General features: G+C 38.5%; 1 protein-coding gene across 10 annotated transcripts in view; it reads right to left on the bottom strand.

The window, feature by feature from the left end:
- The window catches only part of p120ctn (adherens junction protein p120), a 360,526-nt gene that overhangs the window by 11,973 nt on the left and 332,415 nt on the right, over nucleotides 1–16,138 (bottom strand). For all 10 annotated transcript variants that reach the window (XM_081761305.1, XM_081761309.1, XM_081761302.1 and 7 more), the window contains 2 exons: nucleotides 13,413–13,551; nucleotides 6,554–6,899 (listed from right to left, as the gene is read on the bottom strand). In XM_081761305.1, the coding sequence (XP_081617431.1) occupies nucleotides 6,554–6,899; nucleotides 13,413–13,551 (485 nt within the window). The remainder of the gene's footprint in view (nucleotides 1–6,553; nucleotides 6,900–13,412; nucleotides 13,552–16,138) is intronic.

The raw sequence follows: 16,138 nt of genomic DNA on the forward strand, positions 1-16,138 counted from the left end.
TTTATTTTTGTTACCTTTGGATCATTATTATGCTGCGAGGCTAAAGCAGACGGTTACGATAATAGTAAATAAAATTCTGGAATGAAACGAGTAGGAGGAAACGGGAGAATCCACGTTCATGGTGTTTGCCGCGAGAACAAATAGAAAACCAGATTAAACCCATGGACATAATGTTTCACCAGGTTCATCCGTCCACCAGCACACGACGATTGTCAAACCTACTAAGCATGCTCCAGTCCACTGTAGTATGTCACGTTCATGAATTCGGAAAACTCCATGAGCTGCTGCATTGTGCCACGCGAGTTAATCCCACCTCAGGCCTAGAGGTGACAACTGCTTCAAAAATCCGCATACGTACGTTGCCTGAAACAGACTGTCACACGCGACGAAAAGTGGGTGTTTTTATAAATCCGAATATGTAAAAACAGTGGTTGAGTAAGGTCTAACTTCCAGAACAGATCGTCAAACAGGGTCGTTTGAAGCATTATGTCGTGTATGTGTATAGTGAAACTACGAGGGGATACTTTACTTCTAGTTTGTTCCTAGCGGTCGTAACATCAATGCCAGCCTTTATTCCAAATAGTTGGAACAGATGTATGCTGCAACTAGGCCCAAGACATGCCGGATTAGTGAACCGAAAAGCACCCTGTTGCAACAAGCTAACGTAAAACTACTCACGGCTCGAGAAACGTAACAAAATATTCAGGAACTCGATGGTATCGAATTAATGCCACATCCAGCATATAGTCCAGATATTGAAAAAAAAAAAAAAATGAAATCTTCAAGTTTAACGTCCCACGGTTATGCCGGTGAGGCTAAAGGAGACGGTGATGATGAGTAATGAATGAAATGGTGGAATGAAGAAAGTGGGAGGAAACGGGAGAATCCCGAGAAAACCCACGCACACGGTGTTTGTCCACCACAAAGTCCACTCGGCGGGGGCTGGGACCGATATTGTGAGTATCGAATTCCCATAGTTTCGAAGTCTACCGTGCTTTTCCCTACTGTGAAACAAAACTCACTTGTTATATTAATGTGATCACAAGTACTCTAAGGGCATCGTTACATAATGCATCTTCAATTAAATTGACTGCTTTAGATTGTCTTCGTCAAGGATTTCCAGATGTCTTGGTTGCGGTTGACGGACCGAAAGACAGAAAATAGTGTTAGTAGTGGCGTAACTAGAAAAGCATTCATCCGACAAGCGGCGGATAATTTCGCGAGTCTCTACCACGCCAATTATTATAGTCTTCTAGCTATCCATGACATATATTAAAAACTACGGTGTTGTAATTACTAAAGCTTCTTTTTTCCAACCGGTCTGTGCGATTCCTAGTGGGTGAGGGATTTATTTTCTTGTAATACCCTCGCCTAAATGCGATTGAGAGGTTCACTATTCTCTGTAAATTATTACCTAGGTTTTATCTTTAGGTTAAGACTACCCGACTTCCTCTAAGTACCGGGGTCATTGGACTATGGCGCATTATCTTCAAACCACCTGTAATTTACATCAGCCAGTTTTAAATTGAGGGCTTTATCTTCTACAAGGTGGTCCGGAAGTGGGCTCCCCCCTTTAATTTCAACAGTATATTGTTAGTTACGGTAGAATGTCTGTACAGAGTTACCTTGAAGTCTTAAGAGTCATAAACATCGGTATGATCACCATCCATGTCGTAACACACCTGAATTCTGCGCCAAGTTCTCGCAGATGTTTTGCGGAGATATTCCGGAGTCACGAGGGTGAAGGCGTGTTCCACAGATCCTCGTAATTCCTGCGTTGTGTAACATCGAGTATCGAGTGTTACTTACTTGTTGCTTTATGAAACCCGAGAGAGCATTGTCTGGTGTCGTCAGATCGGAACTTCTTGGAGATATGGTGTCGTCAGATATGACTTCGATCACACGTTGTTGATTACTCCAACTTCACTGCAAATAACTGTTACCAAGCAGCAGAAAACAGCACAAAACAAGTGAACATGAATAGCAATGTTGCCAGACATGCCAAGCAATGTTACCAAGCAAATCTGGGTAAGACCTAAAACTGTCAGAAAACACCAATTAGGGGTACGCTCTCTTCCGGACCACGCTGTAGTATGCTACAAAGCATCCTATGCCTTAAAAATAGGAATATTGTATATCTGTATTAAGTTAAACGATCTGGAAAGTTAAACGTAAAACACATCTCTCTTCGTTTAAATCTCTACGAATCGCTTAGTTTTCTTGTGTTATTATACAATAAGTTTATAATGCTGTATTTGGACATAGGTAAAATTGAAATATGAGGATTATTTTTCATTATATTCTTCATACACGAGGGTTGGAGCTTTAATAGTGATAACTATTTAGTTACAACTGATACAAAATATACACATGTTACAAAGGCTTACAGCATTTCAGTGTAGTTACCTGCATTGTGTGTAACCTTTGCCAGCAATGTGGAAATCGTTGAATACACGTAGCAGCACCTATTGTGTTAATAGTTCTAATAGACCGAACTACTGCCTGAGGAATCTCTGGAACAGTTCCGAAACGAATGCCACGAAGGGCTTCCCTCATCTTAGGAATCAAGTCAAAGTCAGAAGGGTCTAAGTCCAAGGAGTGCGGTGGATGACACAGCATTTCCCACCCCCATCATTCGAACAGATCAGTCACACCTCTAGCTGTATGTGCCCGAGCGCTGTTCAGCAAAATGTGTCTCCGCTTCTGTCTCAAGACTGGTTACCAGTTGTATTCCAGAAAGGGACAAAAATACTGCCACATTGACGGTCTGATGTGGGGGAAGGTATACGTTAGGGTTACATCATTCCAGTCGTACACGAGAACCACCATAAATTTCACATTGTTGAGGTTCTGACGAACTTATCGTGGTTACCCATAATGACGCCCCTCGTTTGATTGGTGTTTCAATTGTGGGTCGTACGATTTCGCCCATGTTTCATCAAGTATAATAGTACGGCGTAAGAAAGAGTTTCCTTCTCGCTCGTAGCGTTCCAAGTAGGTACGAAAGCGTCATATTGTGGCCAGTTCTGCATTTCCAACAACTCATGCGGAACTTACATGGTGCGATTTTTCTCATCAACCCAAGCGTTCCTTCAGAATATGAAGAACAGGTGTATGCGCTATTCCTGTTTCTTGGGTCAGCTCACGAATTCTATGACGTCGATCAATGTCTAGTAACATCATTCACAACTTCACGGACGCGGGGACGACCAGGCCGTTGCATGTCTTCCACATTTTGGCGTCCGTCCTTGAAGACTTGTACCCATCTTGCCACTGTTCTGTAAGGCAATGCAGATTAACCGCAAGTCTCTTGAAGACCTTGATGAAACACTTGTGATGTACGGCCTCTGGCACATTCAATTTTCATCTAACTCCGTTGTTCTTGTTTCGAAAACATCCCAACAACAATACCTTGCCTTACACTGCCCGTGAAAGCGTGTGTAACATAGACCGCTCACTACACGAGGTTCTGTTCTTTTCGTCTTCTGCGCTTGCGTGTGACGTCAGAAGGGAGAGTCCATTTGCGGTCAGCTAAGATAGGTATGTAACTGAAGTGTGGTATGGGGTACATTATTTGATTCCGTTGTGAGGCGTCTCTAAAGCAGTGTTACCACCATTGAAGTTCCAACCCTCGTACATAATTTCCCTCAAAAGACGGCTTTGGTAAATCAAAGAGACGACATGATTTCAATAAAAACAACAGACCACACTCCAGCAATTAATACCTGGAGAAGACTGAACTAACTACGCTCAACATATCTTCTAGATTAAGTCAATAGTCTTACTTCTGCCATACCAACGCTAATTTCTATTCTCTTACTGTCTATGAAATAGCTTTTTTTTTTCTAAGAGTATAAATACGTATACACACACAAATACTAGACGAAATACTGTAACACGAATATTTCTGTACATAAATTTATAATGAAGAATTTTTGTACATAAATCTATAATACAAACCAAGGTCTCCAACAGGATTTATTCTAGAAAAGTCAAAATTTCACAATATTATGTAGAGCAAAAGATAGTGCCTAGAAACAACTCAAATTATTTGTATATGAATTGTTCGTTTAATCTGAACAACTATTACTCAAAATATACACAGAAGACTAGATTGTTTCAATAATTAAATGTCAACAATTACTAGAGATCTGAGAAATTTAAACAACATGCAGAAAATGCTGATCGAGTTCATGGACGTTTAGCGAAATACTATCCACAAGGTAAGTTTATTTCAGTTTAATATGCATTTACAAAACTTACTGCATATATTCTCATAATATGTGAAAATGGTATTCCTATGGAATGCTTGATATTATGTTGACTTATGAATCAATTCTATCAAGGCTCTGTCAAGCAATCTTATAAACGAAAAGAAGTTTTCTAACCCTCACTTGAATTGAATTGTTTTGGTACCTAATTTTCCTTATCAAAATGAAGTTTACACGAAACGATGACCTAAAGCTTAACAAGGGATTCGAAACATAAGAATTCCAACCGGGAATCGAACCCGGGTTTTGAGCCTAGAATGCAGTAACACTAACGATTTAGCACCTCCTTGACCATAGGATTATTACACTTTCTTGATCACGAGTTCCACGTTCATTTTTCTGCATCAAGTGTGCCAACTGAAATAACCTCTCTACTATATAAAAGAGAGAGAGTACAGGTTCAACAAAGGGCATATCCGGTTGCAATGATGTGAACAGACTTTGCGGGAGATGGCTGCAATTCAGCTTTAGGATCAATATTAACAGATGAAAATCATATTCACGAAGAAATTAAATGTCGACTAAAAGCAGGGAATTCATGTTATTATTCAGTTCAAAATCTCTTGTCGTCGCGAATTCTGTCGAGGAATTTGAAGCTTAAAATATATAAAACGATAATCATGCCTGTTGTTCTGTATGGTTGTGAAACATGGTCGCTTACTCTGAGGGAAGAACATAGACTGAAAGTATTTGAGAACAAGATCCCGAGGTGAATATTAGGACCCAAGAGAAACGGGGAATGGCGGAAACTTCATAACGAGGAACTACATAATTTATACAGTTTACCAAACATCGTTAGAGTCATCAAGTCTAGGAGGCTTAGGTGGGCAGGTCATGTAGCTAGAATGGAAGAAAGTAGAAACGCTTTCAAAGTCTTGACTGGAAGACCAATCGGAAAACGACCATTAGGAGGACCTAGGCGCAGATGGGAGGACAATATTAAGATGGATCTCGCAGAGATTGGAACACAAAGTAGAAACTGGATGCAGTTAGCTAAGGATAGAAGTCAGTGGAGAGCTTTTGTGAACGCGGCATTGAACCTCCGGGTTCCATAGGCCATAGGGTTAGTTAGTTAGAAGAGACCATGCAGACTCTATATTCCAAAACAAATTGTCCTAAAATGGATGGAATATAATAAAAAAAAAATAAATAATAAAAAAAAATAAAAAAAAATCACGAAACACGAACATTAATGTCAATGAAAAAGAAGAAAAAAAATGAAGAAAAAAAAATGAAGTTGTCTACATATCTCAAAAACTATAATAAAAGGGGATGCCTAATTGAAAGCTTATTACAAAGACATAATAAAGAGCTTAAAAACGATGTAAAGGACGTAAGGTAAATATGGATAGAACATTGTCAAAGGTCAAGTTGTTTGAATAAAATAAATAATAATAATAATAAAGTATATGCATCTTCTTCGAATTACCCAGGGCGCCCCATGTGTTTGAAATATCTCACATTTGGATTTGGAATCTCCCAACTCGATTTATCACACAACGTGACTTTTGACCTGATCATGTGACACAATTTGGTCCTTACGGAAAACCGGATACGCTATTATTCGAATAGTTCAAAATTTCTTCTCAGCTACAATTGAAGTAGATTTTAGATTCTAATAAATATACGAAACAGAAGAAAAATAAATAAATAAATAAAGTTAATATGAAATTCATGACATTCAGAGATACACACTAACATGTATAGCTAGCTAGCGATGGGATTCCACCACTTCAAGAAAAAATATATTGGCTTTAGTAACAACATTTCCATCAACTAAATATTGTTAATTAAATGTTTGGGACGATCGTTTATTTCGTAAGACATACAAAAAACACATCTACCAAAGCTATTTACACATCGGAAAATTTTAGCTTAGGTTTGTCACGTACTATGTGTGATGATAAAAAGACCTTCTTTGTTCTCCTATTAACTTAAAAAATGTGCTGATATGTTCATGTATAAACACTTTCCCTGTATTCTATTCCACTGGATACAACTTGTACTGTTACTAAAGCTGAAACGCGAAAGGTTACTTAGAATAAGGGGAAACTGTCTGTTGATACCGGAAGTATACCTTGCATGAAAACGGCATAATTCTGAAATTACCTCCTTCAGGAATGATCAATTCATTATAGCATCAGCATCACCACTATTTTTCTAAGAACTTCCTAAGAACATAAATTAGTACTTGACGTACAGCATTTACCATTCACATGGATTCAAATTTTACACTTTTAGTATATATACATTCCATCACTGATTATAATAAAATAACTCACCCGTGGATAATTTGAAGGCCCTGGACTTCGCGATGCACTGTTCATATTTGGTGCCCGTTGCATCGTTCTGTCCTCATAACGTGTGCCCCCCTGGCTGGCCATTGGACGATTTAATGTGCTATTTGCATTATTAGGAGAATTAGGACCAGCATTTCGCGCTGCTACAGTCTTTGTCACGAAATCCTGTTCTTTCCAACCGTGCTTCTTGTACACTTCACGTAACTCCTGATGCTGCCACATTGTAAACAGAACTTGACCAGCAAACTTAAGCACTCGTGGTGCATATTTCTGCCGCTGACGCGTAATATTCATTAAACGCTCCACTCCACCAGCTTCCAAAAGCGACCTGAAATACAACGATTTTTAAAATATACTGGTTTTGTACACAAGATTTTCAGGAGATATACATACTGTATTATCCCGACCACACAAAAGCATCGCAAGTAAGCTTAATCTGAAATTTCGAAAGTATTACAACAATAAATAAGAGAAAGTGTGAGACAGAGAAAAAAAGAGATTAATGTAAGACAGTTCCACATTTATAGGCTGTATTAATTAAGGATATTCTACACCAAAGATAATTAAAATACAGAGATATCTGTTGGATATAGGAACATTACGTCACTGGTTGGTGGAATAGAGTAGTCTGTACATGATGAAAAAGAAACGTGTACATATCAATTCATGTATCCGGTTAATACATTAAAAAATATATAGTTTAATGAGCACTACTTTGTAGTTTTATATTGCTCCAACAATAAACGATAATAAACTGGAAATGAAATGAAATCTTTGAGTTTTACGTCCCACGGTTATGCCGGCTAGGCTAAAGGAGACGGTGATGATGGGAAATGACGGAAATAGTGGAATGAAGAAAGTGGAAGGAAACGGGAAAACCCACGCACGCGGTGTTTGTCCACCACAAGGTTCACTTGGCGTAAGCTGGGATCGAACCAAGGACCCATGCATCAGAGGTGAACGCTCTACCACTGAGCTACCGCGGCTCCCTATATGTAAAATGAAAATGCACAGTACGATTGTATATGTTGGAGTGTATGTCGATGATGATGTGATTTTAGGTCAAAATATTTCATGTATTAATGCTGTAGTGAAAAAAAAAATCAAAATCACATCGACTTACAAGAAAACAAGAATTCCAATACGTTCTTTGGTATAGAAATAAATATATAAATAAACAAATGATGGTTTCGAGTTGTTACAAAAGAGTTACATTAAAAACATCCTAAGGAAATTCGAACTCAGATTCGAATTCAGTGAAAACCTCTGCTGATTATCGTCAAGATTTAAATCAATATAAGAATTCTGAAAGGGGAAATGAAACAACGTATATGGAAATGTTATGATCTCTAATATATCTGTAGGAACGAGACCAGATATATCATGTGTGACCTATGTATTCAGGTAGAATAAAGATCCAAGAGACTTCATTTAACAGCACTAAAGAAGAAAAAAATGAAATGAAATCTTTAAGTTTTACGTCCCACGGTTATGCCCGTTAGGCTAAAGGAGACGGTGATGATGAGAGTTGAGTGAAATGGTGGAATGAAGAAAGTGGGAGGAAACGGGACAACCCCGAGAAAACCCACGAGCACGGTGTTTGTCCACCACAAAGTCCACACGGTGCGAGCTGGAATCAAACCAGGGACCCCAAGCACCGGAGGGCACTAAAGAAGAGTATTCACGCATTTAAAGGGGATTATTTACTGACATTTTGTACGGAAAATGAGAAATTAACAGTTTGTGCAGATGCTAGTTGGAATGTAACAGAAGAGACGAAATCGTATTCTGAATATAGGGATTTCTATACTAACATGGAAAAGTAAAGAACAAAATTTTTTATGAATCAGAAATTGTAGCAATCTGTAAAGGTATTTGTGAATTAAAATGGATAAAGAGCTTATTAGCTGAGTTGGAATTGATAGAATGTATTAATAAGGCTTTAACACTAGAAGCTGATAGTAAATCTGCTGTAGATTGGATAAATCGAACAGATGTAAAAGTCAGAACAAAATATAAATAGGAAGAACCTTTTTGTAAAGGACAAGGTGTCTAAAGAGTAATCCAATTTGCGTCATGTAAGGTCAAAATAGATTATAGCAGGCATGTTAACAACAATAGTGACAAAAGAAAAAGACTAAAATGTGTAAAAATGTATTGCTTCTTTAAAGAAAAAAAACTATACACGGCTAGCATAAATGATTCATATTTTCAAAAGTATCACACGTACGCATAAAAGATATACGAAAAGAACCACAAGCTCACCAAGTTTATACACCCTCTACAAATGTTCAATATGTGCCTCTTTGATGACAAGACACACGTCCAGACGATACTCGAGATCATTCCATACATTTTGTAACATAGTCCTGTCAATTGTCTGCACTGCAGCACTGATGCGTGCGTTCTTTGAGCTCCAGTAAGGATTGCGGTAGTCGGGGGTGCGTAAACAAGTCTTTAATGTGCCCCTACAAGAACAAGTCGCAGGGCGTTAGAACAGGAGATCTGGGAAGCCCGGTGCTTTTTCCCTTTACACAAGCAACCAGTGTCCTTGAATTACCGATACCACGCAAAATGTTTTGTTTACATGGCAGTTCTTTTTCCGTACTCTCTTCTGAAAGCGCGTTGCACAGCTATAACAGACGAACATCTAGCATATTCGACACATTTTTTTTTTCTTTCTTTCCCTCCATTTTTGACAGGTACTAACCTTTTACTACCACACTGCACACTGTGAAACCCGATCGGGAAGATAATGGACTCGTGCTGCCACACAATATAAACTTGAGTTTAAGGTTCTTTCCATATTATATATATATATATATATTTCATGTGTGTACGTGTAATATTTTTGAAAACATACCCTTTTTTCAAAACGAATCAATCATTTATGCTAACCCTGTATATTGGCTCAGAGCAAATGACGCAAAAGGGTGATTTGTTGGATATGGTAACACTACGTCACTGTTTGGTGGAGTAGAGGAGTCTCTGTATGCTGAAAAAGAAACTTGTGCATATCCAGTCCTGTATTCGGTTAATACATTAGAAAGTTTACGGTTTAATAAGCACTGCTTCGTAGTTCCACAATACTTATATATCCACGTAACATCAAATGATAAAAATATCACATCTTGAGCAAAAGGAAGCAAATATTTTGCACTTACCACTGGTACATACGGATGCACACGAGACGAGACGAGACACAATTTACATGACAAAATTCGAGTCGAGGCACAGTTCTTCCAATAGGAAAATATACATTTTTCGAGTCGAGACATCACTTTTACAGCACATTTTCGAGACGAGACAGCCTCAAATCTTGTCCCGTGCACATCCTACTCGTACATTTTAGAACCCAACAGGAATATTACGAACTACACAGAGTTCTTCATTTTTTTAACGAATAAACGAGGAAAGGAAACTACATATGAAATCAAATTTAAACGTAAAATTGGTTCATCCCACGTGTAAGGCAAATTCTCTGAAGTAAACTGCCCAGAAGTAAGATACTGCAAAGGTAGAGGAATGTGAGTAGGGAATCTTCGTGGGAATTTTACTTGCTGTAAAGTTGCTTACAATGGGACGGATCCATAGAAATTCATTTTAATTACTGTTCCTTTCTCTATTGTATTCTTTCAAAAACTGGATGAAAAGGCCAGTGAAGGTATGAAACATGCAAGTGAAATATGCAAGTGATGATTTATACATTTGATAACGAAACACTAATCATAGGTAAAATTATAACAATAGATATGTTTTCAAGGAATGTGATAAACATAAGCGACCTATCACATGTGATAAATCATGTGATAAAACTAAGTTTAGCTTATACAGGTTTAGTCAAAATTATGTAAACACTGAATGGACATACCACGTGGAGGCAAAAATACTGTATTCTATTAAAATGTATTGTAAGGTTCCGCATGTCCCCATAACATGCGATAACCATGTGTACTAACGTGTGTTAATAGTAAACAAAAACATCGCAGACGATGGACCCGAAGAGGAGTCGCCCACATTCGTCGTCAGCAGTCGGTAAGACTGAGATTACCGATGGCAGCCTACACTCCAGGATAAAAGAGAGCAGCACGCATCTTCGAGCATCAATCTGCCCAGGTTGATCGAACCACCTAAAACCCCCTCTCACGACGCTTGGTCACCGAGAGGTACCTATCCTTAAGCCCACGACGCTTGGTCACCGGGTTCCTGCCCTCTCTCACGACGCTTGGTCACCGGGTTCCTTTCTTTATTTTACCCAAACTATTAGTGAAATTGCTTTCTGTATAGCTTTTGTATTTAAGAAGACAAATTTATAATAAAAGGTGATGGGAAAGTCCAAATTCCCGTGTACAGTAATTGCTCTACCTTTATAAACTGAAAGACTTTTACAGTATTGTTTTGTAAGACGTATTTTTGGCATTTCAGTGTATTGTATTGTATTGTTGCATTGTTTTGTTTTGTAACATTTTCAATCTCTTTCGTTTCAATTGACACACAATGGCTAATCGATTAACACTGGAGCCAAGATGATTTGTAAGAAGCCTAATGGAAATGTACGTTTCACCTACCCTGGTCCGTGAAAAGTTCACACAACGATTTGTACGTGGTCCACCAAGCCGTTTGACAATGTACCGCATCTAAAATAAGTATGTGGCTACAGGATCGGTAGCAAATAACTATAGAGACAATGCCGGACGTCCAAGATCAGGACGATGTAAACAAAATATTGCTATCGTACAGCAAACTGTGTTGGTAATCCTCCGGAATCAAGAGTTCGATGCAGTTTGGAAACAGGAATACCTCAAAAAAACAGTGTGGCGCATCTTGAAACTCGACCTTGGAACGAGACCGTACCACATCCAAGTCACTCAAGCTTTAACATTGGCGCAGAAACGTGAGCGGTCGGAATGTTGTTAGATTTTAGCTGAAATGACCAATATCCAGCAAGATGTTGTGAATGTAATGACATTCGGCGATGAAGCCACTTTACATATCAGTAGGTTTGTGAACCGATAAAACACGATTTTCTGGGCACGGGTCATTCAGGAACATGAACGTAACTCCTCCAAAGTAATTGTTTGGTGCGCTGTGACCGCCGCTGGAGTCATTGGACCCTACTTCTTTGACACACAAAAAGTAACCACAGACATGTCCTTACGGATGTTAAAGCAGTACACCCTTGATGAACTACCACTAGAAATCCGCCATGCAGGGTATTCCCAACAAGATGGCGCTCCACCGCACTGGACCCAAACTGTTGGAGACTATCTCAATGATACGTTTCCCGGTCAATGGATTGGTCATGATGGACCATTGCGCTGGCCTCAACAACCGCCTGACTTAACATCATGCGCTTTCTGGTTATGGGGCATGTTAAAGGAGCGCGTTTACCGTAAAGTTCGCTACATTAATGACCTAAAGCATCGTATACGGGATGCAGTAGGTATATCATATCGGAGACATTCACTTGCAGTATATCATATCAGAGACATTCTTTCGTGTATAGATGTATGTACAGTTTGAATACATTGTTTTTTCCCCATTCAGCGTTAACATAATTTTGACCACCCCTGTATATTAATGAAAGAGGAAACAACCGATTTTTTACACACACTAGATTCTCTATACGTGTGAATTCTGTAACACAAAAAGAGTGAAAAAAGTGACAGACTGCATCATTGCTCGAACCCGGGCCTTCCGGCATACCGTGCCGATGAGTTAACTACTATGCCACCCAATAGGCTTCCCAGAACAGCCACTCGCTCTCACTCTCGAGATTGGTGCTGTCCGCGTGGACCACCAGTAGAGTGCACCGATTGTACAGCACCGACACTTCGAGAGTGGGTGGCTGTTCTGGGAAGCGGAATGGGTACATATAAAGTTTAGCTTAGTTTAGGATTAAATGATAGACTGATTGTTTTCACAAGTGAGCTATAAAGCTAAAGAAAGAGAAAGTTAGTAACACGTATCATGTTTCGAAATAAACAGAATAACCCAAGCAGTACAAGAAGTTGGGCCAAGTTCAGAATTCATACCAACTTCGTACTACTTGGGCGTGAATAAGAAATTATTTAAACACTTTACTTTGTGATTATGTACATATAGTCACAAAGTGCCAAGAAAGACTTTTTTTTAAGTACTATCAAGTTAAAACACAATCTTTTTCTTGTCTAATTATTTTGTATGTTTATTATGCTGCTTAAAAAGAACAAGTCAGTATTTTATTCCTACAACCCAAAGTATTTTCAAAAATGCAATACAAAGAAATTAAGAAACTTTATATTATATAGTACTAAGATTGGTGACCAATATTACACAGTTCTCTCCGGCTTTTTGTTAAGAAATGTTTGAAAACCGGATTGCATCAGCCTGGACCGTATGTAATGTGACACTACCCTAACGGGAAATTTAGGATTTATATATTTCTGGGCTTTTGGCAGGCATGGCCGTTTTAGCTCGCCACGTATGAGGGATGACGCCCTTCGGCGAGCACACTATTCGGGGAAGTGGGAAAGGAACAAGGAATAAGCCTGGGACTCATGTTAGGTACTATACTGGAATTTGTCCTGCGGGAATGAGGAAAACCCAGGTAGAACTTCAGTCAGAATAGCTGGCCGGAAAAGGCTTTTACACCTTTTCGACCGAGTATCCCCACCGGGAATACTACTCTAGCGCCACCACCTGTGCAGCTTTCACTTTGCTTTCATATTATTTACCCTATGAATATCAATTTAAATATTAGAACAATGAGACAAAATTACGCTCAGCTGATCCATGTTTTTGGAACTAATGGTGATCATAAAATACATGTTATATCTGTACATTGTGTCTGTATACGTACCTTGAGAATTCCGCATTTTTCTTAATAACTTCGTTTAATGTTGCTAAAACAGCTGCTATTGTATCGTCTGAAGTGCCTTGGTCGTGCTGTGGATTCCCTGAGGGCAATTTTTGAACAAGATCTCGCATTGCGTATTTACCTGCAAAGTTGGACATTGTTTTCAAGGCTTTTTTTAGTTTATCATAACGTATCGCTTAAAATCTATCTATTTAATAACCGATTACAATTTTTTTTTTTACTAACAACATAGAGATAAAGAGTGACTACAAAATCTAAATGTGATATCTGCCGAAGTTTAATCACATCATTTGGAATATAGTCAATGAACGAGGGGTATATTGACCAACTCATACTCAGGAGGCAGGGGCATATTCGAAATTACTCAAATTCTCAAGTTTACATTGAATAAATATCTCTAACGAGAGTTCTCGCTTTCTGGATGATAGGAGTGGGGTAAAGATAAACATTTTAATAGCTTTCTTTTTTCTGAGTACAATTTTGTCGGTAGGTAATGAATGATATTTATTGGTATGAGATCCCACATACTAAATATAATACAGTTACATTAAGAGACAATATCAACGTCCTAGCCACACTGGAATACCATGAGCTCAGCGAAGTCAAGCAGTACTCGGTCTGATCAGAGGAAAGAAGGAAGACCGTTTGTACTCGTCAAACGGTTTTGGTATTGCGGCGTCCACCCAGCGTCCTGAGGACAATTGTGGAGCTACCTGAAAGAAAGTAGTAGCGTACTCCGGTCTAGAAAGACAATTAATGGCGATGGGAGAAAATGTGCTGACTATACATCACTCCAATGGCCTGAGTTCCACACACCCGTTGGTAGGCCTGGCTCACTAAAGGCTATCGCGCGGACAGTTTTTTCTTTTATTTTATATTAAAATAGAAACTTAGTTGATCGAACAATATTGACGTTTACGTCATAAAGTGGTGATAACTGTTGCTTTAATATCTTTACATTTCACTCGTTTATTCTAAATTATATAGAAAATTTTCTGAATTTACAACTAGCTGTCGTTCTTGATGGGTTAAAAGGTTATTACATCAAAAGATACAGTTCCAAAATTCTTTTACTGTCTTAGACGGCACTACTATCCATTTTCCTCTACATTCCTTTGCGTAATTTGGCTGCCTTCGGCAGTTCAAGCTTTTTAATTTTTTTTTTCAATAAAATACACAATTTTGATGTTTACTGTGGTACCCTTGTAAACATACATACATATATATACCGACTCCACACCTTTGAACCTTGAGTCACCCGAACCTGAAATCTAGAATTGTCTATCTTCAACCTTAAGTGCACTTTTTTTTTTTTTTTTTTTATTTCATTAATAAGTCAATGTTAAAACCAACTTTTTCTTGAAAAAGTTCGTGCTTCTCTCAAACGAAAGGTTATATTATCTACAACTAGCAGCGTTCACCCCGCTTCGCTGCGGTCACCCCGGAACGCAATAAACTTTGTTACTTAGATAATTTTTACTTTTTCGCTTTCAAGTGATATGATAAAAACCATAGAAGATTGCAGTAAATGTTAACATTATATCGCCTGTCATTTATGTTAACCCGCCCCGCTTCGCTGCGGTCACCCCGGAACGCAATAAACGTTGTTACTTAGATAATTTTTACTTTTTCGCTTTCAAGTGATATGATAAAAACCATAGTAGATTGCAGTAAATGTTAACATTATATCGCCTGTCATTTATGTTAACCCGCCGAGTGACACGGTCATGCGGGTTGCATATAAATACGTTTATTTTTACCTATGATGAACTAACAAAGGATTTGTACGTTATGGACACTTGAATGGTCAATTATCTCAAGACACTGGTAATTAAAAATTAAAGTGATATGATAAAAACCATCTAGGGTCCAAATCCTAATAACCCCCCAAAAATGAAAGAAATTGGTTCAGCCGTATTAGCGTGATGAGGGAACAAAGGATTTGTGCGTTCTCTTTTATATATATAGATTAAAGAAGTGATATATAATCTATGGAATATCTATTTTGAGCTCTATGCAGGTGACACATTGTTAATCACACATCATTTACTCTACACTTTTTTTTTTTTTTTTTTTTTTTTTTAATCAAGAGGGCACTGTAGTCTAATGGTTAAAGCGCTGAACTCATATCCACGTGGTTCCGGGTTTGTTTCCTGGCCGGTGCTTCCCAATTTTCGGCGTCCACCCAGCGTCATGAGGCAAACTGGGGAGTCGCGCGAATACAAACCTCCCGATACACCGGTTAGTGGCTGGGTGACGCAAGGTGCTGACCACGTGCTCGTCGCTAAGGTGGACGTAGTTCAACCAATCGCTAACAGATGGCATTGGAGCTGCCCAGGCTCTCAAATGGGCTGTTACGCCTACGGTTTTTTTAACTGTTTTTTATCTTTAATATTCTGAAAGAACAGAGTCTTATAGACATACGATTCGTTCATTTACTTCTCTAAAACTTAACTGAAGAACAAAGTAAATTGAAAAAAATGAATTTTACGACGAAAACTGAAACAATTTAATTATATCGTACTACAGAATACTATTTTAACACTTTCCTTTTACTGCTATTGTTACCCTGGAACTTTATGATCTACTATTACCGATACATCACATGTGTCCCTTTTGTAGCAAAACTGTTAATTAGTGGCCTACTGTCCGCTTCAACGTTACAATATTAATTATTGTAATGACTTATGAAGCCTCCTGATTAATTA

This window comes from Thermobia domestica, chromosome 6, assembly GCF_964235325.1.
Source record: "Thermobia domestica chromosome 6, izTheDome1.hap1.1, whole genome shotgun sequence".
NCBI classification, from domain to species: Eukaryota; Metazoa; Arthropoda; class Insecta; order Zygentoma; family Lepismatidae; genus Thermobia; species Thermobia domestica.